The following is a 27,481-nucleotide window of genomic DNA, read 5'->3' as shown; positions in this document are numbered from 1 at the left end:
AGCACATATTTGTTATCACTGCTTTTAGAATGCCGATCCATTAAAATATAAAATCAATTAATCTGATCAGTAAACGGCGTAGCGAGAAAAAAAATCAGAGCACCAGAATTATGTTTGTTGGTCTCCACAACATTGCATTAAAATACATGGTAAAAAAAATAAACCCAAAAAACTATCGTGCAGTTGCACTTTTTTTTTGCAATTTTACTGCACTTTTTCCCCATTTTGTTGTACAGTATGGGGCATAATGAATGGGGTCATCCAAAAGTACAACTCGTCCCTCAAAAAAGGGGAGGAAAAAATGGAAAATCACTGGGTGGTAAAGAGGTTAAAAGTTTATTTGTTTTTTACTTAAATGCATATATTTGGTGCAAAAAATGATATTTACAATTTGGTTTCATTAAAAATGTACCACTTTGCTTTTAACCCCTTTACCCCTGAGCCTGGTTTTCACCTTCATGACCTGGCCATTTTTTTCAATTCTGACCAGTGTCACTTTAACGGGTTATAACTCCGGAACACTTCATTGGATCCCTGTGAGTCTGAGATTTTTTCGTGTCATATTATACTTCATACTTCATGATATTGGCAAATTTAAGACGATATTTTTTGTTTTTATTTGTGAAAATATCAAAAATTTTGTAATTGTTAAACTTCAAATTTTTATGCCCTTAAACCAGAGTTATGTCACACAAAATAGTTAATAAATAACATTTCCCACTTGTCTACTTTACATCAACAGAATGTTTGAAACATCATTTTTTTTAATTAGGAAGTTAGAAGGGGTCAAAGTTCATCAGCAATTTCTCATTTTTCCCCGAAAATTTACAAAACATTTTTTTAGAGATCACATCCCATATGAAGTGACTTTGAGAGGCCTAGGTGACAGAAAATACTCAAAAGTGACACTATTCTAAAAACTGCACTCCTCAAACTGCTCAGAACCACATCCAAGAAGTTTATTAACCCTTTAGGTACTTCACATGAAAGTATGCAATTTGGAAGGAAAAAATGAAAATTTTACTTTTTCCCACAAAGATGTTACTTTAGCATCAAATTTAGCATTTTCACAAGGGTATCAGGAAAAAATGCACCATGCAATTTGTTGTGCAATTTTTCCTTACTACGCCAACACCTAATGGTGGAAATCGACTGTTTGGGGGCACAGCAGGACCAGGAAGTGAAGGAGCACCATTTGACTTGTTGAATGCAAAATTTGCTGCAATTGTTAGCTTACACCATGTCGCGTTTGGAAAGCCTCTGATGTGCCTAAACAATGGAGCTCCCCCACAATTGACTCCATTTTGGAAACTAGACCCCTCAAGGAATTTATCTAGATGTTTGGTGAGCACCATGAACCCCCAGGTGATTCACAGAATTTTATAACGTAAATACATGCAAAGGAAATAATACATTTTTAACCATCAAAATGTTGCTTTATCACCAAATTTTTAATTTTCACAAGGGCAACAGGAGATAATGGACCTAATAATTTGTTGTGTAATTTCTCCTTTTCTTGCATATATGGTTGAAAACTACTTTTGAGGCACAGTACACAGAGAAGAAGCTCCATACTTGAGTTCAGATTTAGTTAGAATGGTTTGCTGGATGCCATGTCACGTTGGCAGACACCATGAGTTGCCAGAAAAGCAGAAATCCACCACAAGTGACGCCATTTTACAAACTGCATGCCTCAATTAATTAATTTAGGGGTGCAGTGAGCTTATTTACACTACAGGTGTTTCACAAAATGTTATACTATTGAGCAGTGAAGAAAAAATAATTATATTTTTACCACTAAAATGTTGCTTTACCCCTGATTTCCAATTTTCACAAGGGGACTACGTAAAAAAAGGACCCATAATGTTAGACAATTTCTCCTGAACGTGGCCATACTCCACATGTGACTGTACACTACTGTTTGGCTCCTGAGGGAGTTAGTGCCATTTGATTTTTGTAGCACAGCTTTTCCTAGAATAGTTTGGAGAGCCTTTAAGTGCCGGAACAGCAGAAACGCCCTCAAGTGAACACACATTGAAAATTACACCTCTCTGGGAGTTTATCTACAGGTGTAGTGACGATTTAGTCTCTGGAAAACACCCATGTAGTCAAACGCAGTGAATGTTGCAGAATACTAGTCCTTTGTCGTGACCAGTACCTTGTAGTGCTGGTACATTGCACCCAGCTTGTGCTTCTGGAAACCTGCACCCCGTAAATTAAGCGGGCTTTCCTCACTACAATAATAACAAGCAAGTGGAGAATAACTGTGGTTTAGGCACATTGTGGGGCTCAGAAGAGAGGGGGGCAATTCGATTTGGGAGAGCAAATTTTGCTGGATTTCTTTTTTTTCGGAGCTTTGTGGGATGAGTTGAATGCTATTTGGCGGAAGTTTGGGATACAGAACATTTAGTTCAAATTTATCCTATGCTCTATGTTAAGAATACTTACATTGGGGTTTCCATTTACATCTCCAAAATACGGGATTCAGGTGAAACCCTGACTGATTCATTCACTGTAATGAGGCAGCAGAGTTACTCCAGACTACATTTGGCCTCTTTTCTACAGTGTCCGTCTATTCAAAGGTGAACAAAAGTGTTGACCACACTTTTGTGCACATCTAAAAAGATGGACACGTCCAGATGGGAGTTCAAAGTGACTCCCTCTGCCTCATTACAGTGAATTTTGCATTGGGAATTTTGTCTGAGTCACGTTTTTGAGAGACGAAGAGCGCAGGATAAATGTAAGCCGCACCGTGCTACGATCTTTGGGGGGCATAATGAGCAAATCAACAGCAGTTGAAGAATTGGCTTTATTTCTTTCTTTTTCATACCGTTCACCCTGTGCGGTATAAATAATTAAGCAGCTTTCTTCCTCGGGTCAGTGTTATTACAGTGATACTAGATTTATATTGTTTTTTTTTTTATTTGGCTATTTTATTTTATTTATTTTTTTACTTTGGTCACTGAAGAGGTTAACTAGTGTGACATTTTTATAGATTGGGTTGTTATGGACGCGGCTATATAAAATATGTGTACTTTTTTGTTTGTTTTATTTACATAAATATACATATTTATGGGAATATTTTTTTTTGTTTCATTATTTTCAGATTTTTTAAAAATTTTTAACATTTTTTTTTACTTTTGTTTTTTACTTAGTCCCTATATAGGACATTACCTTTTGCTGCTCTGATTGCCGCTACACTGTATTGTAATGCTCCATCATTGCAGTACAGTACATTAGAGCTGCACTATCAGAAGCACCTAAGATCATGCTGCTGGCATAATCCCAGGTGCTTTCCATAGCTTGGTTCCCAGTGGCGATTTCAGCACAGGTCCTGTGCCCCCGCGATCGCCATGACGTACCCAGTACATCATATGTTGGGAAGTCCTATCCAACCATGACATACTGAGTACATCATAGTCATAAATCAGTTGAGAGAAGCTCAAAAAAAGGCATATAAAGAACTTATAAACTCATTGGACCATCAAAATTAGCTCAGTTCAGCTCAGAGCCTATAGAAGAAAAATGCTGCAAATTTTTAATATAACCCAATAAAAAAAATGTATACATTTATGTAAGATAAAATATATGTTCCCTCATTTGGACACCCTTTTTACCTTAATGTAACTATTGTAATTTTTTTTTTTCATGTCAAACGTGACCATTGTCTTCAAATTCAATGAACCCTACCTATATTTACTGTGAAGTTGAACAGTATCTGTTGGTGCTCAGAAGCAGCAAATAGCAGTAACTTTTTTTACATAGCTACATAGTTACATAGTTACTTATGTTGAAAAATGACCTAGGTCCATCTAGTTCAACCTTCCTCCACCAGTTCAACATTTGGTCACTAAAGCGGGCTTTACACACTGCGATATCGGTCCCGATATCGCTAGTGTGGGTACCCGCCCCCATCTGTTGCGCAACACGGGCAAATCGCTGCCTGTGACGCACAACATCGCCTAGACCCGTCACACATACTTACCTTCCTAGCGACGTCGCTGTGACCGGCGAACCGCCTCCTTTCTAAGGGGGCGGTCCGTGCGGCGTCACAGCGACGTCACTGAGCGGCCGCCTAATAGCAGCAGAGGGGCGGAGCTGAGCGAGACGTAACATCCCGCCCACCTCCTTCCTTCCGCATAGCGGCCGGGAGGCAGGTAAGGAGAGCTTCCTCGTTCCTGTGGTGTCACAAGGAGCAATGTGTGCTGCCGCAGGAACGAGGAACAACCTCGTTACTGCTGCAGTAATGATTTTTGAGAATGGACCCCCATGTCACCGATGAGCGATTTTGCACGTTTTTGCAACGATGCAAAATCGCTCATCGGTGTCACACGCAACGGCATCGCTAATGCGGCCGGATGTGCGTCACCAATTCCGTGACCCCAACGAGTTCGCATTAGTGATGTCGTAGCGTGTAAAGCCCCCTTAAGGCATTTATAACCAACAATGTTGTGTGTACTGAGGAAATCATCCAGCCCTTTTTTAAAAGCTGTTATAGTATCGGCCATTACTACCTCTTGTGGTAGGGCATTCCACAGTCTGACTGCTCTAACTGTAAAGAACCCTTTCCTATTTAGCTGTCGGAATCGCTTTTCTTCCACTCGCAGTGTATGCCCCCTGGTCCTTAGTACTGTCTTTGGAAGAAATAAGTCATGCGCCAGTCCTTTATATTGACCACACATGTATTTATACATATAAATGAGATCTCCTCTGAGACGTCTTTTTTCTAAGCTAAACATATCTAACTTTTTCAACCTGTCATCATATGGGAGGCCTTCCATTCCTTGTAGTAGTCTAGTCGCCCACTTTTGAACTGACTCTAACTTCTGAATGTCCTTTTTAAAATGTGGAGCCCAAAACTGGATCCCATATTCCAGATGTGGCCTTACAAGTGATTTATAGAGGGATAACAATACGTTGGGATCACGGGATCTAATCTCTCTTTTTATACACCCTAAAATCTTGTTTGCTTTAGCAGCTGCTGCTTGACATTGAGTGCTGCTGCTCAGCTTATTTGTAATAAGAATACCCAAGTCCTTCTCCTGTTCTGTAGTCCCGAGTTTACTTCCATTTAATGTATATGCAGCTATAGGATTTCTCCGTCCTAGGTGCATTACTTTACATTTATCAACATTAAATCTCATTTGCCAAGTATCTGCCCATTCTGTCATCTTATCCAGATCTTTTTGTAATATTGTACTATCAAGGTCAGTTTTTAATATCCTACATAGTTTGGTGTCATCAGCAAAGACTGACACTTTACTATCAATCCCATCCACAAGGTCATTAATAAAGAGATTAAAAAGAATCGGTCCTAGCACAGATCCCTGCGGCACCCACTGCTGACTATAGCCCATTTAGAGAATGCACCATTTATGACTACTCTTTGTTTCCTATCTTTTAGCCAATTCCTTACCCAGTTGCATATAGTTTCCCCTAGTCCTTGCTTCTGGAGCTTTAGTATAAGGCTATTATGTGGCACAGTATCAAATGCCTTTGCAAAGTCCAAATAAAACACATCAGCTGCATTACCAATATCCAAGTTTGCACTTACCCTGTCTTAGAACCCCAACAGATTGGTTAGACACGACTTATCTTTCATGGATCCATGCTGTTTGTCAGTTATCATATTATTTTCTGCAATATATTTTTGCATGTCATCCCTTAAAATGCCCTCAAAAACTTTGCATACTACTGATGTCAGGCTTCCTGGACGGTAGTTGCCTGGATCTACCCTCTTACATTTCTTAAATATCGGTACCACATCAGCAATCCTCCAATCCTGAGGCACCAACCCTGTTACAAGCGAGTCTAAAAAGATGAGATACAGCGGTCTATCGATTACGGAGCTCAATTCCCTCAATATTCGTGGATGAATGCCATCGGGCCCTGGGGATTTGTCAATGTTAATTTACTCAGACATAGGCGTACTTCATCTTGTGTTAAATTAATTATATCGGGTGGTGAACTTTGATTTTTCACTTGTTGAATGATCCCTGGTACAGTCAGTTCCTTGGTGAACACAGATGAGAAATGCCTATTTAATATCTCAGTCTTTTGTTTGTCCTCTATAACTAACATGTTATTATTTTTTAAGGGGCCGATACCATCCTTTGTTTTCCTTTTGGCATTAATGTATTTATAAAAGATTTTGGGATTTAAATTAATGTCATTGGCGATTTTTGTTTCAGTAGCTAGTTTTGCTTGTTTGATTTCTTTTTTACATTTCCTATTGATATCTTTATACTTCTGAAATGCTATTTCTGTATTCTCAGCCTTTAAGATTTTAAACGCCCTTTGTTTTTGTTTCATTATACTTTGTACAGTCTTATTTATCCATAGTGCTTTCTTTTTATTCCTGGACATTTTATTACCAGAGGGTATAAGTTTTTTACAGGACTCTAGTACTATATCCTTAAACTTACCCCATTTATGTTCGGTATCCCCAGTGACTTTGTCCCAATCTACACCTTTAAGCTCTTCCTTTAATTTGTTGAAATCAGCTTTCCTAAAATTCCAGGTTTTAGCATTACCCCTTTGAAATGTTCTATTGAATATTACGTTGAAGCTTACCATATTATGATCGCTATTGCCCAAGTGCTCCCGGACCTGTAGATCTGAAATTGTATCCGGTCTATTTGACAGGACCAGATCTAACAGATTATCTCCCCTTGTCGGTTCATCTACCATCTGAGAGAGGAAATTGTCTTGAATAGTAGATAAGAACTTACAGCTTTTAGCACAACCAGAAGATTCTATGTCCCTCTGTATGTTTGGATAGTTGAAATCCCCCATAATAAGAACCCGATTATTATTATTAGCTGCCTTTTCAATTTGTTCCAGCATTTCACCCTCTTTTTGTTCAGGTATGTTAGGAGGCTTATAGCAAACACCAATCAGCATTTTTCCATTATTCCCCTCCCCATGTACATTTACCCATACTGACTCTGCATTGTTGCAGTTTCCCCCAATGTCATCAAACAACACAGATTTTAGGTTAGATTTGATAAATATACACACCCCACCACCTTTTTGGCCTTTCCTGTCCTTCCTACATGTACTATAACCCTGTATGTTTGTCCCCCAGTCATGGTTTTCATCCAGCCAGGTTTCCGTAATGCCCACCACATCATAATCCATGGTTGACATAAGAGTCTCCAATTCATTCATTTTGTTTGCAAGACTTCTTGCATTTGTCAGTAGACATTTAATACTATTAACACCTTTATTACTCCTAGCCTCCCTACGCCTCCTTGCATGTCCCATCCCCCCTAATCCTTCATTGACCACTACCCTCTCACTGTCTCTATCTGCTGTATCTATCCCCTTATTTGCTCCACTACCCTCCCACCCCCAGATCCTAGTTTAAAAGCTCCTCCATCCCTCTGACCATTTTCTCCCCCAGCACAGCTGCACCCTCTCCATTGAGGTGCAGCCCGTCCCTACCGTAGAGCCTGTAGCCGACTGAGAAGTCGGCCCAGTTCTCCATGAACCCAAACCCTTCCTTCCCGCACCAATTTCTAAGCCACATATTTATCTCCCTAAGCTCCCGCTGTCTTTCTAGTGACTCTCGTGGCACCGGTAGTATTTCTTCATCGTTCCTTCCATGGGAGACCCAGACCATGGGTGTATAGCTACTGCCTCCGGAGGACACACAAAGTACTACACTTAAAACGTGTAGCTCCTCCCTCCGGGTTATATACACCCCTTGGATGACAATATAACCAGTTCAATGCTTTGTGTTTCAGGAGGTCACACACACACATGCATTCTCTGATTTTTTTCATTTTTAAGTTTTTATTTTTAAAGATTTGGAAGAAAAGCGGGTCCAATCTGGACTCCCGGCATGTCCCTTCACACCCTACTGTGTCGGCGGTGCTGTTAAGGTTGACTTTGCAAGGCTGGAGCCTTCACATGCCGCGCTCCTTCAACATCCTTTTCAGGCTCTGGTTTGAAGTGGGAGCCATCACGGTCCTCTCTGCTGTGCAGGAGATCGGTCTCCATCCGCAGCCCTGTCAGGTTCCTGCTGGACGGAGCATTTGACCTTCCCTCAGGGACATGGCCCTGCGTCTCAAAAGCTAAGTATTGAGACGTTTTTCAGGGGTCCCGGGTACTTTTATTGAGGGGAGAGTATTTTATTTGTCTTTTACTGTAATTCCGGCCGGTTCTCGGTGTTTTTCCGGAGAACCGCGCCGGGGGTGCCTGCTCGTCGGCCGCACGCTACTAATCTAGGCCCCGGCTTCAGTTTGGGCCTAGTTTCGGTTTCAGCGTCCCTGCATGTCGCTGTGGAGATGTTCCCTCCCCTGTATCTCTCCTTGGCCCTCTGGTTTCCCGCTCTTGGGCTTCTCCCCGCCCCCCTCCTCCTTCCAGCGCCATTTTCTCAGCGTTCTTACACTGATCGGCGCTGGATGCTGCAGCTGCTGCTTTTGGAGAAGTCTGACGCTTTACTGGGGGTCTGAGCTGTGGAATCCGGAGGGCACACAGAGAGCGGTCTGGTAAGCCACAACCTCTGGTTGTGGGATTTTTATTATACACTCTCAGGGCATTCTACAGGAGTGTATTCCAGCTGCAGAGCTTCACCTCAGCAGCATGTCTGTCACTAGGAGCAAGGCTGCAAAGCTGTACGCTATATGCACTGCTTGTAAGCTCATTCTGCCAGAGCCAAGCACATAACCACATTGTGATGCCTGCTCTAACATGGTGATCCCTCAGCCTGGAGCCTCCTCAGGGGTTCCTCCGGCCACTCCAGCCCCGGTGGCTGATCCCCCGGCCTGGGTAGCATCTTTTTCCAGAGCTATTTCCCAGTCTTTTGCGGACTCTATGGGACAACTGTCCCGGACACTGCAGACCATGCATCAGCCTCCTTCTCAGGCTGCCTCTGTTGCTCCGAGCTCTGCAGAGCCCTCAGAGCATGTTTTAGGACCCCGTCCTCCTAAACGGAGACGCAGGGACCCTTCTCCTTCCTCGTCCCACGGCTCTGATTCTCGGGCCGAGGTGCAGGGTGAGGAGGATACTTTTACTGTGGGTTCAGACGCTAGCTCTAGGTACCCCATTGCCTTGTCTGAGGATGATGCGGACGTTAGTGCCTTGATTGCGTCCATTAACTCCGTTCTGAACCTCACGCCACCAGTGTCAGAGGAACCAGCCTCTCTGGTGGAGATACATCAGTTTGCCTCACCTAAGAAGGCTCGGAGTACGTTTTTTAACCACTCCAGTTTTCAGGCCACTGTCACCAAACCCAGGGCCTGTCCTGACAAACGCTTTCCAAAGCGTAGTTCTGATGACCGTTTTCCCTTTCCACCAGATGTGGTAAAGGAGTGGGCTCAGTCCCCAAAGGTAGACCCTCCGGTGTCTAGAATCTCAGCCCGCACAGTCGTAGCGGTGGCTGATGGCACCTCTCTTAAGGATCCCACTGACCGACAGGTTGACCTTCTGGCCAAGTCTGTATATGAGGCGGCAGGAGCCTCCTTCTCCCCGTCTTTTGCGGCAGTGTGGGCTCTTAAGGCAGTCTCTGCCTCTCTGGCGGAGATACATTCCCTCACCAGGGACTCTATGCCTGAGATGGAGGCCTTAACTTCTCAGGCTTCGTCTTTTTCATCCTACGCCATGTCTGCCATTCTGGAGGCTTCTCACCGCACGGCGGTGGCCTCCGCTAACTCTCTCGCGATCCGCAGGATTTTGTGGCTTCGAGAGTGGAAGGCAGACGCTTCTTCTAAGAAGTATCTTGCGGGCCTCCCCTTTGCTGGGTCCCAGCTGTTTGGTGAACAACTGGATGAAATAATTAAGGAAGCGACTGGAGGGAAGAGTACTTCCTTGCCACAAGCTAAAGCCAAGAGACCTGTCCAGGGCAGGAACCAATCGCGGTTTCGTTCCTTTCGTTCCTCTAACTGGTCAGCCTCCAAGCCCTCAGCCTCGTCCACTACCGCAGCCAAGGATCGTAAACCCATCTGGCGCGCAAAGCCGCGTCCTCAGAAGTCCGGAGGAGCCGCTGCCACTAAGGCAGCCCCCTCTTGACTATCTGGCTGCGCCAGCAACGTCCTTAGTCGGTGGCAGGCTCTCCCGCTTTGGCGACGTGTGGTTTCAACACGTCTCCGATCAGTGGGTGCGGGATATCATCTCCCACGGCTACAGGATAGAATTTTCCTCCAGCCCGCCAAACAGATTTTTTCTGTCCACCCCTCCCTGCTCCAAGGCCGCCGCCTTCTCTCAGGCCGTGGCATCCCTGCAGGCCAACGGGGTTATTGTTCCGGTTCCCGCTCGGGAACGATTCAGAGGTTTCTACTCCAACCTCTTTCTAGTCCCCAAGAAGGACGGTTCCTTCCGGCCCATCCTGGATCTCAAGCTTCTCAACAAGCATGTTCAGGTGCGGCGTTTTCTCATGGAGTCTCTGAGATCGGTCATTGCATCAATGACCCAAGGAGATTTTCTGGCATCCATCGACATCAGGGATGCCTATCTACACGTGCCTATCGCGGTTTCACACCAGCGTTGGCTCCGCTTTGCAATCGGAGAGGAACATTTCCAATTCGTGGCTCTCCCCTTCGGGTTAGCCACGGCCCCTCGTGTTTTCACCAAGGTTATGGCAGCAGTGGTTGCGGTTCTGCACCTTCAGGGGTTGGCAGTAATCCCCTACCTGGACGATCTTCTAGTCAAGGCCTCATCCAGGGCAGACTGCCAGCGGAGTGTCTCGCTCACTCTCGCCACGCTTGTTCAGTTCGGGTGGCTTGTCAACCTGCCCAAGTCCACTCTGACCCCGACCCAGGGGCTTCTGTACCTAGGGATGCAATTCAAGACTCTGCCGGCACTTGTGAAGTTGCCCTTGGTGAAAACAGCAGTCCCTTCAGCTAGCGGTGCGCTCTCTGCTGAGGCACCGCCGTCATTCCATCAGACACCTCATGCAGGTGCTGGGTCAGATGGTGGCGTCAATGGAAGCGGTTCCATTTGCACAGTTCCATCTGCGTCCCCTGCAGTTGGACATTCTCCGCTGTTGGAACAAGCGGACCTCTTCCCTGCACAAGCTAGTGGCTCTGTCGCCACAGACCAGGAGCTCTCTTCAGTGGTGGCTTCGGCCCCTCTCTCTGTCACAGGGACGCTCCTTCCTGACTCCGTCCTGGGTGATTCTCACCACAGATGCCAGCCTCTCCGGTTGGGGAGCAGTTTTTCTCCATCACCAAGCACAGGGCACTTGGACTCCGTCCGAATCAGCCCTCCCGATCAATGTGCTGGAGATCAGAGCTGTGTTTCTAGCTCTCCTAGCCTTGCACCACCTTTTGGCGGGCAGGCACATTCGGGTCCAGTCGGACAACGCGACAACGGTTGCCTACATCAATCACCAGGGCGGAACTCGCAGCCGCCGGCGATGTTGGAGGTTCAACGAATCCTCCAGTGGACGGAGGACTCCAAGTCCACCATATCAGCAGTCCACATCCCAGGCGTGGAAAACTGGGAGGCCGATTATCTCAGCCGTCAAACCGTGGACAGCGGCGAGTGGGCCCTACACCCGGCAGTCTTCAGGTCAATCTGCCGCAAGTGGGGTACTCCGGAAGTGGATCTAATGGCATCCCGGCACAACAACAAGGTTCCGGTTTACGTGGCTCGCTCCCACGATCCTCAGGCCTTCGCAGCGGATGCGCTGGTTCAGGATTGGTCACAGTTCCGTCTGGCGTACGTGTTTCCCCCGCTAGCTCTCTTGGCCAGGGTTCTGCGCAAGATCAGAATGGGGGGCCGTCGGGTCATACTCATTGCCCCGGACTGGCCCAGGCGAGCTTGGTAACCAGACCTGCTCCGCCTGTCTGTAGAGGTGCCGTGGCATCTCCCAGACCGCCCAGACCTTCTCTCTCAAGGTCCGTTTTTCCGCCAGAATTCTGCGGCTCTCAGATTGACGGCGTGGCTCTTGAGTCCTGGATCCTGACGGCTTCAGGTATTCCCTCTGAGGTCCTCTCCACTATGACTCAGGCTCGGAAGTCTTCTTCGGCCAAGATTTATCACAGGACTTGGAGGATCTTCCTGTCCTGGTGTCGCTCTTCCGACCATGCTCCTTGGCCGTTCTCCTTGCCGACCATCCTGTCTTTTCTACAGTCTGGTCTACAGCTAGGACTGTCCCTCAATTCCCTCAAAGGACAGGTGTTGGCTCTGTCGGTATTATTCCAGCTAACAGAGAGTAGTAGAGAATGGGTTTCACAGCCGCGCCAAAAGACTACTGGATTCTTCTCAGATTAATGTTTCTTTTATTTCATAACAGGTCAAGTCTACGCATTTCAGGAGAACACAGCTCCCTTCTTCAGGACAAACCAGCAAAGAATCATCAGATTTGATGATTCTTTGCTGGTTTGTCCTGAAGAAGGGAGCTGTGTTCTCCTGAAACGCGTAGACTTGACCTGTTATGAAATAAAAGAAACATTAATCTGAGAAGAATCCAGTAGTCTTTTGGCGCGGCTGTGAAACCCATTCTCTACTACTCTCTGTTATCTGCCTCATGGGGACCGCTGCCGGGACTTGGTGTTACATGCTGCTATAGGTGTTGTGACTGTCACAACCCGAATTGGTGAGTAGGATTATTCTTTGCTTCACCCTATATATATTGGGGTAAGACCCTATTGCGCTTTCTTTTTCCACAGTTTTCACTCATAGGTATTATTCCAGCGGCGTATCGCCCGACTGGCTCAGGTGCGCACCTTCATGCAGGGCGCAGCTCACATCATTCCTCCTTACCGGCGGCCTTTGGATCCCTGGGACCTTAATCTGGTCCTCACGGCCTTACAGAAACCCCCCTTTGAGCCTCTTAGGGAGGTTCCCTTGTTTAGACTTTCACAGAAAGTTGTTTTTCTAGTAGCCATAACTTCTCTCAGGAGAGTTTCTGATTTGGCTGCGCTCTCTTCGGAATCCCCCTTTTTGGTGTTTCACCAAGACAAGGTGGTTCTTCGTCCGACTCCGGATTTTCTCCCTAAGGTGGTGTCTTCCTTCCACCTTAACCAGGACATTTCTTTGCCCTCTCTTTGTCCGGCCCCTGTGCATCGCTTTGAGAAGGCGTTGCACACCTTGGATTTGGTGCGAGCGCTTCGAATCTATGTGTCACGCACCGCCGCTTTTAGGCGGTGCACCTCACTTTTTGTGCTAACCACGGGTCAGCGCAAGGGTCTCTCTGCTTCTAAACCGACCCTAGCTCGTTGGATTAGGTCGGCTATCGCCGATGCCTACCAGTGTTCTCAGGTGCCTCCCCCGCCGGGGATTAAGGCGCACTCGACCAGAGCTGTCGGTGCCTCCTGGGCTTTCAGGCACCAGGCTACGGCTCAGCAGGTTTGTCAGGCTGCCACTTGGTCCAGTCTGCACACTTTTTCGAAGCACTACCAAGTGCATGCTCATGCTTCGGCAGATGCGAGCTTGGGCAGACGCATCCTTCAGGCGGCTGTCGCCCATTTGTGAAGTTAGGTTTTGCCTACTTCTCAGTTTGGTTTATTTCCCACCCATGGACTGCTTTGGAACGTCCCATGGTTTGGGTCTCCCATGGAAGGAACGATGAAGAAAAAGAGAATTTTGTTTACTTACCGTAAATTCTTTTTCTTATAGTTCCGACATGGGAGACCCAGCACCCTCCCTGTTGCCTGTTGGCAGTTTTTGTTCCGTGTGTTTTCACGGGCTGTTGTTGTAGACAGAGTTCCGGTTTTTCCGAGTTTTACTCTATCTCTACTTATGGGTGGATGTCCTCCTTCAGCTTTTGCACTGAACTGGTTAGATTGTCATCCAGGGGGTGTATATAGCCCGGAGGGAGGAGCTACACGTTTTAAGTGTAGTACTTTGTGTGTCCTCCGGAGGCAGTAGCTATACACCCATGGTCTGGGTCTCCCATGTCGGAACTATAAGAAAAAGAATTTACGGTAAGTAAACAAAATTCTCTTTTTCTGAAAACACCACTTTGGAGGTCTTGGACTTCAGCTTCTCTCCTAGTTTCCTGTAATCATTTTTAAGGACCTTCCACCTGCCTCTAACTTTGTCATTAGTACCAATGTGCACCATGACCGCTGGGTTTTCCCCAGCCCCACCCAGCAATCTGTCTATCCTATCTGCAATATGCCGAACCCGAGCACCCGGCAGACAACACACTGTTCGGCATTCACGGTCTCGGCGACAGATGACCCTGTCTGTCCGCCTAATTATACCACCAACATCTGTCTGGGCTTTGCTGCACTCCTTTTTCCCTCTTTCCTACAGCAGTTGTTTTCCTGGTTGCTAGGAGCAACATCCTGCTGTAGTGACCCTAGTCCTGGCCCTTCATTCCTAATATCAGCCAAACAGGCATATTTACTAGGTTGTGCCAGGTCAGGACTAGGCTCCCTGACACTTTTCCCCCTACCTCTTCTTCTGTTACCCAGCTACGTACCTTTGGGTCCTGATCTTCCCCACCTCCACCCTCCTCCATATCACTGGCCCCAGCCAGAGAAAGCTCAGTGAGCTCCAAACTCCTCTCCAGGTTTGCAATGCCCCTGAGTGTTGCAAGCTGCTTATTTAGATCAGTTACCTTGGCTTCCAAATACGCAACATGCTTGCATCGAGTGCAGACATATTCACCCTCGAACGGTTGTTTAAGGCATGCATACATCTGACAAGATACACAACTGGTAGCATTGTCCATGGAGCACCTATTAAATGGAGATAAACAGTAAAGTAGAAAAACAAAGAAAAAAAAAAACAATGGGAAACGTATAAGGATAAATTCAAACTATGTTCTTGTGTCAAACTATGAAATTGTGTTTAAACTATGCACTTATCTTCAATCCCCACTTTACTTCAGCACCTCGCTTGCTCTGGCTGGTTTATATACGGTAATTCTACAAGGACTACCAGAAGCTGCTAGAAGCTTCTAGAAACAGGTGTGGCTAATACTACTAATTCAATCACAAGACAAACTTTTTTTTTTGCTTTTTCACAGAATCACAGAAAAACAGACACACAATTCCCTAATGAAACTAAACAATTACAGTTATCACCACTATGAAATTGTGTTTTAACTATGCACTTATCTTCAATCCCCGCACTTTACTTCAGCACCTCGCACGCTTTCTACTAGATTCATTTGTTTAAGCTGTAAACTTCATGTATAGTGTTCTTTTAGGACTTGTAATCTGGACCCAGCAGTTCGTATTCATCATAAATGTTATGATCATATATTCTAGTTGGAGTCTCCACCTGATGAAAAGCTTGAAGAGTTTTGGATTGATTTCAATGTTGGAACCCAAAGTATTTCCTTCTATGTTTCTACAGATGACAACAATGAGGTAACACATATGATTCTCACAAAAATTGCTAATTTTCCTTGTCTCCCATGATACCAGCTATTTTGTTTTTCAGAGTCACCATTGGGAGACTGTCCGCATCACTGAAAGTGAAGTGGATGCTTACAATGTAGAAGGTAAATCATAACTTTTTGAATTAATTATAAATTATTTTCTGTTTCCTAAAATTAAGTTATTAGCCGTTGCGTAACAATCACGGTTGCATAGGCTGCCGCCACGACTGGCCTTGTGTGGAAGAGGGGCTCGCCGATGGCAGAACCTATTTCAGCTGGACGTGCATGCAAGCAGGGCTGTGGAGTCGGTAAGCCAAACCTTCGACTCCGACTCCTCAAATTCCCTTGCTCCGACTCCGACTCCACGACTCCCACATATATTGCTTATAGTTAAGTGAAAAATGTATTGTAGTACAATGTAAACATCAGACATCTTATCATTTTTATGATACAATAATCAAGATATTTAGATAGAACATAAAATATATTTATTGGAATACAACTTTAGAACACAAACTGTAATAAATTGTAAATATGTAATACAATATATAATATACAGTACAGTAGATTACATATATATATCTTGTGTGTGCATGTATAATATAAATATATATATATATATATATATACATATATATATATATATATATATATAAAACTACATATTGTATTACACATTTACAATTTATTAGTTTTTTGTGTTCTAAAGTTGTATTCCAATAAATATATTTTATGTTCTATCTAAATATCTTGATTATTGCATCATAAAAAAGATTAAATGTCTGATGTTCACATTGTACAACAATACATTTTTCACTTAAATATAAGCAATATACTAAATGCTATTTTCTTCATCGTTCCTTATGGGAGACCCAGACCATGGGTGTATAGCTTCTGCCTCCGGAGGACACACAAAGTACTACACTCAAACGTGTAGCTCCTCCCTCCTAGCATATACACCCCCTGGTAGCCAGTCCTAGCCAGTTTCAATGCTTTGTGTTCAGGAGGTCACACACACATGCATTCTCTGATTTTTGATTTTTGATTTTTTGGATTTCAAAGATTTGGAAGAAAAGCGGGTCCAGTCTGGACTCCCGGCATGTCCCTTCTCACCCCACTGTGTCGGCGGTGCTGTTAAGGTTGATTTTACAAGGCTGGAGCCTTCACATGCCGCGCTCCTTCACCATCCCCTGAGGCTCTGGCTTGAAGTGGGAGCCATCACGGTTCTCTCTGCTTTGCAAGAGACTGGTCTCCATCCTCAGCCCTTTCAGGATCCTGCCGGACGGAGCGCTCACCCCCCAGGGACCTGGCACCTGCGTCTCGCAAGCTAAGTACTGAGACGTTATTACCACAGAAAGTGGTCTTTCCAGGGGTCCCTTGTACTTTATTTATTGGGGAGAGTGTGTTATATGACTGTGTTAACATTTCCAGCCGGTTCTCCAGTTTTCACTGGAGAACCGCGCCGATGGTGCCTGCACGCTGGCCGCATGTTTAAATCTAGGCCCCGGCTTCGCCTGAGGCCTAGTTTCGGTTTCACTGCCCCTGCATGTCAGTCATGCAGAGGGACAGTGAGGCTCCGCCTAGCGGCTGTTCAGCACAGGGAACGGACACTCCTCGCTCCGGTCGCCATTTTCTCAGCGTTCTCAATGTCTGCATAGGCACAGAGATACCACATTGTGACAAATGGGGGCCTGGGCTGGGGGACTGGAGGGCACAGAAATGTATGTTAAACGGCTGGCAAGCCACAACCTCCGGTTGTGCAGCTGCTTATATTCTCTGTTTATATACTCTGCTGGGGGTCATTCTGGACAGAGCCCCCACTTCTGCAGCATGTCTCACATCAGAGCAAGGCTGCAAGGCTGTTCTTAATATGCACTGCATGTAAGCTCGTACTGCCTGTACCGAGCACATAAACACTCAGCCTGGAGGCTCATCAGTGGTCCCTCCAGCTGCTCCGGCTCCGGTGGTGCTGAGCATGCATTAGCCCCCTTCTCAGGGCGCTTCTGCTGCTACGGCTCGCTCAGCAAAGCTCACAGGGAACTCTTCATCTGGTCTCAGACCCCGTCCTCCTAAAATGGAGACGCAGGGTCCCCTGTCCTTCCCCATCCCGCAGCTCTGATTCACGAGCTGACTCACTGGACGAGGAGGATGTCTTTACTAGGGGCTCGGACGCTACTTCATGTACCATTGATCTGTCCGAAGGTGATGCAGATGCTAATGATTTGATTGCGTCCATTATATTTGTACTGGACCTCAATACGCCTGTATCAGGGGAGCATCCCCCTCTGGCAGAAAGGCATCAGTATACCTTAAAGAGAACAAGGAGTGTGTTCCTTAACCACTCCAGTTTTCAGCCCACTGTGACCAAGCCCAGAGCCTGTCCTGACAGACGCTCCCAAAGCGTGGTTCTGATGACTGTTTCCCCCTTCCACCAGAGGTGGTCAAGGAGTGGGCTCATTCACCAAGGGTGGTCCCTCCGGTGTCTAGACTTTCAGCCCGGATAGTTGCATCAGTGGCTGACGGCACCTCTCTAAGGATCCCACTGTACATTAATTCTGTACTGGACCTCAATCCGCCAGTATCAGAGGAGCAACCCTCTCTGGCAAAAAGGCACCAGTTTACCTTGCCTAAGAGAACAAGGAGTGTGTTCCTTAACCACTCCAGTTTTCAGGCCACTGTGACCAAGCCCAGGGTCTGCTCTGACAAACGCTTCCCAAAGCGTGGTTCTGATGACAGTTTTCCCCTTCCAACAGAGGTGGTCAAGGAGTGGGCTCATTCACCAAAGGTGGTCCCTCCGGTGTTTAGACTCTCAGCCCGGACCGTTGTATCAGTGGCTGATGGCTCCTCACTTAAGGTTTTGCTGTCCGCCAGGTTGTCCTTCTGGCCAAATCTGTATGGAGGCAGCAGGGGCCTCGTTCTCCCCAGCTTTTGCAGCAGTGCGGGCTTTCAAAGCCATCTCTGCTTCTCTAGAGGAGATGCATTCCCTCACAGGGACTCTATGCCCGAAATGGTTGCCTTAACTTCCAGACTTCAGTCTTTTCATCCTATGCCATGTCTGCCATGCTGGAGACTCTCACCGCACTGCGGTGGCCTCGGCTAATTTCCTCGCTATCCGCAGGCTCCTGTGGCTTCGTAAGTGGAAGGCAGATGCTTCTAAAGAAGTTCCTTGCTGGGCTCCCCTTTGCTGGGACCAGACTATTCGGGAACAACTGGATGAAATTATTAAGGAAGCTCTTGGCGGGAAGAGTTCTTCCATGCCACAAACCTAAACCAGGAAACCTGTCCAGGGCAGGAATCAGTCGAGGTTTCGTTCTTCTCGTTCCTCCATCTGATCGTTCTCTAAGCCCTCGGCCTCGTCCACTAGCTCAGCCAAGGATCGTAAACCCAAATGGCGCACGAAGCCGCGTCCTCAGAAGACCGCAGGAGATGCTGCCACTAAGTCAGCCTCCTCCTGGCTATCTGGCCACGCCAGCAACGTCCTTGGTCGGTGGCAGGCTCTCCCACTTTGGCGACGTATGGTTTTAACACGTCTCCGATCAGTGGGTGCGGGATACCATCTCCCACGGCTACATGATAGAATTCTATCCAGCCCGCCAAACAGATTTTTTCTGTCAACTCCCCCCTGCTCCAAGGCCGCCGCCTTCTCACAGGCTGTGGCATTCTTGCAGGCAAATGGAGTAATTGTACCGGTTCCCGACTGGGAACGGTTCTGAGATTTCTGCTTAAATCTATTCCTAGTCCCCGAAGAGGGCGGTGCCTTCCGACCTGGATCTCAAGCTTCTCATGCATGTTCAGGTGCGGCATTTTCGCATGGAGTCTCTGCGATCAATCAATGACCCAAGGGGATTCCCTAGCATCCATCGACATCAGAGATGCCTATCTGCATGTGCCAATCGCAGTTTCACACCAGCGTTGGCTACGTTTTGCAATCAGAGTGGTCCAATTCGTGGCTCTTCCCTTGGGGTTAGCCACGGCCCCTCGAGTATTCTCAAGGTCGGGGCAGCTGTGATTGCGGTCCTGCACCTCTAGGGGTTGGCAGTGATCCTTTTGTCCTGGACGGCCTTCTAGCCTGGGCTTCATCCAGTGCAGACTGTTAGCGGAGTGCCTCGCTCACTCTCGCCACTCTAACCAATTCGGGTGGCTTGTCATTCTGTCCAAGTCCACTCTGACTTCGACCCAGAAGTTCACGTACCCAGGGACGCAATTCGAGACTCTGTCGGCACTTGTGAAGCTGCCCTTAGTCAAACAGCAGTCCCTCCGCTGGCGGTCGACGTCGTTCCATCAGGCACCTAATACAGGTGCTGGATCAGATGGTGGTGTCAATGGAAGCGATTCCCTTACCCAGTTCCATCTGCGTCCTCTGCGGCTGGATATTTTCCGCTGTTGGAACAAGCGGACTTCCTCCTTCCACGGGGTGGTGGCTTCGCCACAGACCAGGGGCTCGTTTCAGTGGTGGCTTCGGCCCCTCTGTCTCAGGGACGCTAATCCTCACCAGGATGCTAGTCTATCCGGCTGGGGAGCAGTATATCTCCACCATGGAGCGCAGGGCACTTGGACTCTGTCCGAATCAGCCCTCTGGATCAATGTGCTGGAAATCAGAGCTGTGTTTCTAGCTCTCTAAGCCTTTCACCATCTGTTGGCGGCCAGGCACATTCGAGTCCAGTCAGACAACGCTACAGCGTTTGCCTACATCAACCTCCAGGGCGGGACACTCAGCCGCCTGGCAATGTTGGAGGTTCATCGCATTCTTCAGTGGACGGAGGACTCCTAGTCCACCATATCCGCAGCCCACATCCCAGACGTGGAAAACTGGGAGGCAGATTATCTCAGCCGTCAAACCGTGGCTCCACGATCCTCAGGTTTTTGCGGCAGACGCACTGGTCCAAGTTTGGTCCCAGCTTCGTCTGTCTTACGTGTTTCACCCTCTAGTTCTTGCCCAGAGTCCTGCGCAAGATCAGAAAGGAGGGCCGTCGGGTCATTCTCATTACTCCAGACTGACCCAGGCAAGCTTGGTACCCTGACCTGCTCCGTCTGTCCGTAGAGGTGCCATGGCATCTCCCGGACTGTCCAGACCTTCTCTCACGAGGTCCGTCTTTCCGCCAGAATCCTGCGGCTCTCAGATTGACGGCATGGCTTTTGAGTCCTGGATCTTGACGACTTCTGGTATCCCTCCTGAAGTCATCTCCACTATGACTCGAGCTCGGAAGTATCCTTTGGCCTTTTTGGCCTTGCCGACCCTCCTGTCCCTTCTACAGTCCGGTCTGCAGCTAGGACTATCCCTCAATTCCCTTAAGGGACAGGTCTCGGCTCTGTCAGTGTTGTGCCAGCGGCGTATCGCCCGGCTGGCTCAGGTGCGCTCCTTCATGCAGTGCGCATCTCACATCATTCCGCCTTACCGGCGGCCTTTGGAGCCCTGGGACCTTAATCCGGTCCTCACGGCTTCCGGAAACCCCCCTTTGAGCCTCTTAGGGAGGTTTCTTTGTTTCGTCTTTCACAGGAAGTGGTCTTTCTAGTGGCCATAACTTCCCTCAAGAGAGTCTCTGTTTTGGCTGCACTCTCTTCGGAGTCACCCCTTTTTTGGTTTTTCATCAAGACAAGGTGGTTCTCCGTCCGACTCCGGACTTTCTCACTAAGGTGGTTGCTGCTTCCACCTTAACCGGGGCATTTTCCCTGCCTTCCTTTTGTCCGGCTCCTGTTCATCGCTTTGAAAAGGCGTTGCATACTCTGGATCTGGTGCGGGCGCTCCGGATCTATGTGTCTCGCACCGCTGTTCTTAGGCGGTGCACCTCTCTTTTGTGCTGACCACTGGTCAGCGTAAGGGCCTCTCGGCATCTAAGCCGACCCTGGCTCGTTGGATTAGGTCGGCCATTTCTGATACCTACCAGTGTACTCAAGTGCCTCTCCCGCCGGGGATCAAGGCACACTTGACCAGAGCTGTCTGTGCCTCCTGGGCTTTCAGGCCCAGGCTACGGCTCAGCAGGTCTGTCAGACTGCCACTTGGATTAGTCTGCATACCTTTTCGACGCACTACCAAGTGCATGCTCATGCTTCGGCAGATGCGAGCTTGGGCAGACGCATCCTTCAGGCGGCTGTAGCCCATTTGTGAAGTTACGTTTCGCCTACTTCTCAGTTTTTCTGTTTATTCCCACCCATGGACTGCTTTGGAACGTCCCATGGTCTGGGTCTCCCATAGGAACGATGAAGAAAAAGAGAATTTTGTTACTTACCGTAAATTCTTTTTCTTATAGTTCCGACATGGGAGACCCAGAACCCTCCCTGTTGCCTGTTGGCAGGTTTCTTGTTCCGTGTGTTTTCACCGGCTGTTGTTGTTGTAGACAGAGGTTCCGGTTGTTCCGGGTTTTGCTCTGTCTCTACTTGTGGGTGGATGTCCTCCTTCAGCTTTTGCACTAAACTGGCTAGGACTGGCTACCAGGGGGTGTATATGCTAGGAGGGAGGAGCTACACGTTTGAGTGTAGTACTTTGTGTGTCCTCCGGAGGCAGAAGCTATACACCCATGGTCTGGGTCTCCCATGTCGGAACTATAAGAAAAAGAATTTACGGTAAGTAACAAAATTCTCTTTATTTAGTATGTTTTTGTTGAAAACTGTTTTTTGCAACTTACATAGTGTATTACATAGTGTTATATAATTTAAGATATATGTAACACTATGTAATACACTATGTAAGTGGCAAAAAAACAGTTTTCAACAAAAACATAACATTTGTGCAGTCTATGAATTTGTTGTAAGAAATAGAATTGCTTCCATCAGATCCTCCTTCGCAGATGACCTCAAATCTGACCTAATAATGTTAAGGCTAGAGAACAACCTCTCTACACTAACTTGGGTTGGAGGCAAAGCCGTAACCACATGTGCAACATCTCTAACAATTTCCGGGTATAAAGGAATTGCCTCATGCACAATCAGTTTTGATGAACAGTTTCTATTTCTTTGAGCGCAAGTGAAAATTTTCACTGAAATCTGGTCAATCTGCTGCTATAGGAGACGGAGTGAAATCTTTTTCCTTGCGGCAACACTTTGCTGCTCCATGTCATCCAAATACTTGTCAAAGTTAAACTCCTCATCTGTTGAGGATGAAGATATGGCAGCAGTAGCACTGTCAGGCCCCAAGTCCTCTTGCGCCTGGCAATCCTGTAGCTGCTCATCCTAACTGCTACCTCACTCAAAGCTTCTTTTCCTTTAGTAAGCTGTTGATCATCAAGCAGTATACGATGACTTGGGTCCACATAAACAGCTGCCAGAAGAATTTTATTTTACAATAGCTGTGTCTCTCTCCGTTTCATTGAAGCAGAAATGCCATCTGCGATTAAACCTCTTTGGGACAGGCAAAATAGCAAGTTCTTCCACTCCCTTATGAAAATGCCAGGAGTTAAATCCTCAGCTTGTAATTTTTTAGTCACGGTAAATGGGTGATTAAGCAATTCCTTCAGTTCAGCCACCTGTCTCCATTGACCTTCATTTAAGGTTACTTGAGGGTTCGCCATATCTATAAGAAACGATTTTAGTTCAAGCAATCGCTCAGTCATTAAATAAGTGCTGCCTCACCGAGTGGCTTGATCAACAATTGCCCCTTTCCCAGCACGTCTCTTCAAGGTGGAATCAATTTTAGGGGTTCTGGCAGCAATAACCAACTTCCTCACTTTTCCAATCAGATTTCCAGCATGTCCGCCCAGTTTCACACATCCGGCTTTTCGCCGGTTTGGTGGATGTGGCGCACGCCAGTACAGTACGATACAGTACAGTGGCAGTGCCACAACTTCCGGGTCACATGCTCCGGTCACATGAAAGCATGTGACCGTCGTTTGTCGTGCTGCCACTGTACTGTATAAACTGTACTGGAGTGCGCCGCATCCGCCAAACCGGCGAAAAGATGGATGTGTGAAACTGGGGTCCCTCTTGCAGACTATCTCTTATTGCCAGCTGCAGCGCGCACAACACAGCACATGTGATGAATATGAAAGTGTTTTGAAGCAGCTTCAACAAGATCATCTAATTCTAAACTATCATTTTGCTGTTCTTCTGTTGTAATATATGTTTGTTCCTCAGTTACATGAACAGCACTGTGGCCTTCCATCTCACACATACTGAATCCTAAATTTTCTTCTAGCTGTTGTTCATTACTCTCATTCATCAGTTTATTGTACTTATGTTTGAAGCATTGTTCATTACAATGGCAAGAACCTGTTCTTTTTTGCGTTCCTAATCTTGCAGAACTTTTTCTGCTAAGGCCTGGAGAAACTGGCTGGTGGGATGAGCTTTACTATCTTTTACTGCCAGTGTCTTGGTAACAATTTCTTTCTTGTCACAAACATATCGAACATTGATGGCAAAATAATTAAGTGAAATGCAGTGACTCTGGCATCCCAGCAAAGGCAATGGGTTTCAAGATAGGACATTCAGACACAACATTTTGTGAGGATCCTCACAAAGAATGAGCATGTCAGTTTGTGTGGTGTTTTTCTAATCTGCTTTTGCTATTGAAAACATTATTTATGAGCTCAGAAACCTTTCAGGTGATGCGGTTTTTTAAAAAGCTGATCTGCTTTTGCAGCTGAAAAACGTATCCTCAAAAAACGCAGCAAAAACGCTGTGTGTGAATGTAGCCTTAGATCAGGAATAGAACAGACATTTATAGGACATTTCATAAGTTTCCCAAATTCCTATGAAAAAAATTTCATCACACTCTGTATTGCACCACTGTCCCCAATTTATTATATATTTTAGGAGTCGGAGTCGGTGCATTTTATATCGACTCCGACGCCACCAAAATGAGCTACGACTCCACGACTCCGACTCCGAATCCACAGCCCTGCATGTAAGTACTCATATTCAGCTGAAATCCATTGCGGCGCAGAGACCCACTGGGCAATACAAACCGCCGGCCATTCAGAGGCCAGCAGCTGATGTGCCAGTCACAAACGGCACATGTCAGTAATGTTATGTGTCTCCCATAGCATGCACTCCGATGGCAAATGTCGGCCAATTTGCCATCTACAGATGAGGATGCCGCATATCGTAGCAGGAAAGAAAAGTGAGAAGAATGTTATGAGGTTATTTATATGTTATAGAACCACAGCAGAATGGGGGGGACTTGTATGCCAGGATGAAGACCATATATACCAGGAAGATACCCAGGATAAGGGACATACTGTATATACAATGAAAGGGCAGACGATAGTGACATTTATACCTGGAAGGGGCCCAGGATGGGGGTCATTAGTACAGGATGGGGGTCATTACTACCTAATACATAATAGGATGGGGAAAGCAGCTTGTATGTCTTTATAGGATTTAGAACGCCACAAGGGCCCATGCATCTCACACACATGCAGGGGTAGGGTCAGGTCCACATGTAGACTCGGGCCCCATCAGTAGTTACGCCACTGGTTATAAGGGTCCCAAATCTAATTTTCTCTGTCTCTTCATTGGGGGACACAGGAGATCATGGGTTATGCTACTGCCACTAGGAGGTTGACACTATGCAAAAAAAAGGTTGCTCCTCCCCAGCAGTATATTCTCACACACTGGCACAGAGATAATTAGTTTTAGTATCCCACCAGAGATTCCTGCGTTGCAGTTCAGTATTCACATTTTCAGTTCACAGCGCTATCATTTGACATATCTACAGCACTCAGGGTTTTCACAAAGGTCTATTCTAAAGGCCACGTCTCACTAAGCGACATCGCTAGCAACATCGCTGCTGAGTCACGTTTTTAGTGACGCAACAGCGATCTTGCTAGCAATGTCGCTGTGTTTGACATCCAGCAACGACCTGGCCCCTGCTGTGAGGTCGCCGGTTGTTGCTGAATGTCCTGGACCATTTTTTGGTCGTTGCTCTCCCGCTGTGAAGCACACATCGCTGTGTGTGACAGCGAGAGAGCAACGAACTGAATGTGCAGAAAGCCGGATTCTGCGGATGCTGGTAACCAAGGTAAATATCAGGTAACCAAGCAAAGGCTTTGCTTGATTACCCAATATTTACCTTGGTTACCAGCGTCCGCAGCTTCTTGAAGCCGGCTCCCTGCTCCCTACACACGTAGCCAGGGTACACATCGGGTAACTATAAGCAAAGCGCTTTGCTTAGTAACCCGATGTGTACTATGGTTACGAAGCACAACGTCGTTACACTGGTCTCTGGAGGCTGATCTCTGATCGCTGTGGAGATCTGCCTGTTTGACAGCTCACCAGCGACCATGTAGCGACGCTCCAGCGATCCCTGCCAGGTCAGATCGCTGGGGGGATCGCTGGAGCGTCGTTTAGTGTGACGGTACCTTATGGTCACAAAGACTATTCTTCAGACCAGAGGCATTGTCATCATCCCTTATGTAGATGACATACTGATTAAAGTGCCACCCCCCTTAGCATGTTACTAGAGTCTGCAGACCACTCTGGACGCTTTTTCTTGTCTCAGTTGGATTATCAAAAGACCGAAGTCTTCTCAGATCCATGTCTAGCACATTGTTGTCCTGAGGCTGTTGTTCAACACTGGATGCACAAGAGTTTTTCTACTCAACTCTACAAAGAAGGATTTGTTCTGTCAGACATCTCTCTCCATGCTCTCTTCGATTCTGCATAAGTGTACTGGGCAAAATGTTGGCCTCAATGGAAGCAGTCCCTTTCACTCAGTTTCACACTCGCTCCTGCAGGAACATACATATATTCTTATCAAGATAGGACAAGTCCAATCACTCCTTGGACCAACCCTGGATCAAGAAGTATCTGGAATGGCGGAGATTTTCTGCCCTCATTCACTGAGAAAGATCATTACTGATGATGCATTGAAAGATCGTAACCACGGATGCCAACGCCTTCGGCTATTTTTTAGAACCTCACAGTACAGGGATGAGCGGGGAAAAAAATCATATAGGAAAAAACGGGTTTAATGCCGCGCTAAAGGATCACTGATATCAGTAAGATGAAAATCTCTTTTTTATTTTAGTCTAAAATAAAAAAGAGATTTTCATCTTACTGATATCAGTGATCCTTTAGCGCGGCATTAAACCCGTTTTTTCCTATATGATTTTTTTCCCCGCTGTTTCCTGAACGGGGCCGCTGCTGGGACCACACGGACACTCACATGCTGAATAAGGAGTTGTGACTGTCACAACCCTACCAGGTGAGTGTACCTATCCTTACTTCCTGTACGTTTTATACCGGGTAAGACCCTATTGCGCCTTCTGTTTCCCCATTTTAGCATTAGTACAGGGTTGAGGGAACGCTCTGGAATCATTTCGTACCATCAACATCCTAGAGCTCAAAGCAATCTTCCTTGTGTTTCACCAAGACTAGGTGGTCTCATGTTCGATTCCATCCTTTCTTCCTAAGGTGGTTTACTCGTACCTTAACGTAGACATTGTGCTCCCTTCGTTCTGCCAGTCTCCTTCTCACCCTCTGGAGTGGTCACTGGACCTCGCGAGAGCTCTAGATAGCAGGGGTGCTACCCTTCAGATGGGCGAACTGTCTCTTCATCATTCAGGATATGCGCAGAGGTTTTCCCTCCTCCAGATCTATCATTGCCCGCTGTATTCGGCCTGCCTTTCTGGAATACAGAACTAGATAAATTACAGAGTGCACCCACTCAGGATCACTGCTCATTACACTTACACAGTAAGTGCGCAACCAGGCCTCTGTCCCGCACCTGTGCAAAGCTGCTACCTGGTCTTCCATACCTTTACAAAATTCTATAGGGTTCACACCTATGTCTTGTCACATGTGAGCCTCAGTAGAAAGGTCCTGCAAGCCGCAATGGTTCAAGCTCAGATTTGAGGGTACTATCTTGTGCCCACCATTGGGACTGCTTTAGAATGTACCATGATCTCCTGTGTAGCCCAATGAAGCGATAGAGAAAATAATTTGGGTACTCACTGTAAAACTCTTTCTTAGCGCCTTCATTGGGGGGGACACAGCATCCACACTCATGTTGAGTTGTAAGGAGTTGTACTTCATTACTTCTTTATGTTCTTACCTTTTTGTTGCTTCTCCTGGAGTATATACTACTGGGGAGGAGCTAACTTTTTTTTGCATAGTGGCAGGAACATACACCCTTGGTCACCTGTGCCCTCAATGAAAGCGTTAAGAAGAAATTTTTCTAAGAGTACCCAAAATCTTCTTACTCCCCAGCTCCCATTCTTGTCTTCAGAATTTGTAGAATACATTTATGATGGCAACAATTTTATT

General features: G+C 46.6%; 1 protein-coding gene across 3 annotated transcripts in view; it reads left to right on the top strand.

Moving 5' to 3' along the window:
* SYCP2 (synaptonemal complex protein 2) overlaps nucleotides 1–27,481 on the top strand; it is a 398,741-nt gene that overhangs the window by 73,920 nt on the left and 297,340 nt on the right. For all 3 annotated transcript variants that reach the window (XM_075347762.1, XM_075347763.1, XM_075347760.1), the window contains exons 9-10: nucleotides 15,171–15,272; nucleotides 15,346–15,406. In XM_075347762.1, the coding sequence (XP_075203877.1) occupies nucleotides 15,171–15,272; nucleotides 15,346–15,406 (163 nt within the window). The remainder of the gene's footprint in view (nucleotides 1–15,170; nucleotides 15,273–15,345; nucleotides 15,407–27,481) is intronic.

The sequence above is a fragment of the Anomaloglossus baeobatrachus genome, chromosome 5 (genome assembly GCF_048569485.1).
Source record: "Anomaloglossus baeobatrachus isolate aAnoBae1 chromosome 5, aAnoBae1.hap1, whole genome shotgun sequence".
Taxonomy (NCBI): domain Eukaryota; kingdom Metazoa; phylum Chordata; class Amphibia; order Anura; family Aromobatidae; genus Anomaloglossus; species Anomaloglossus baeobatrachus.
The sequence above is the reverse complement of the archived record's forward strand: the minus strand, read 5'-3'. Positions and strand labels throughout refer to the sequence as shown.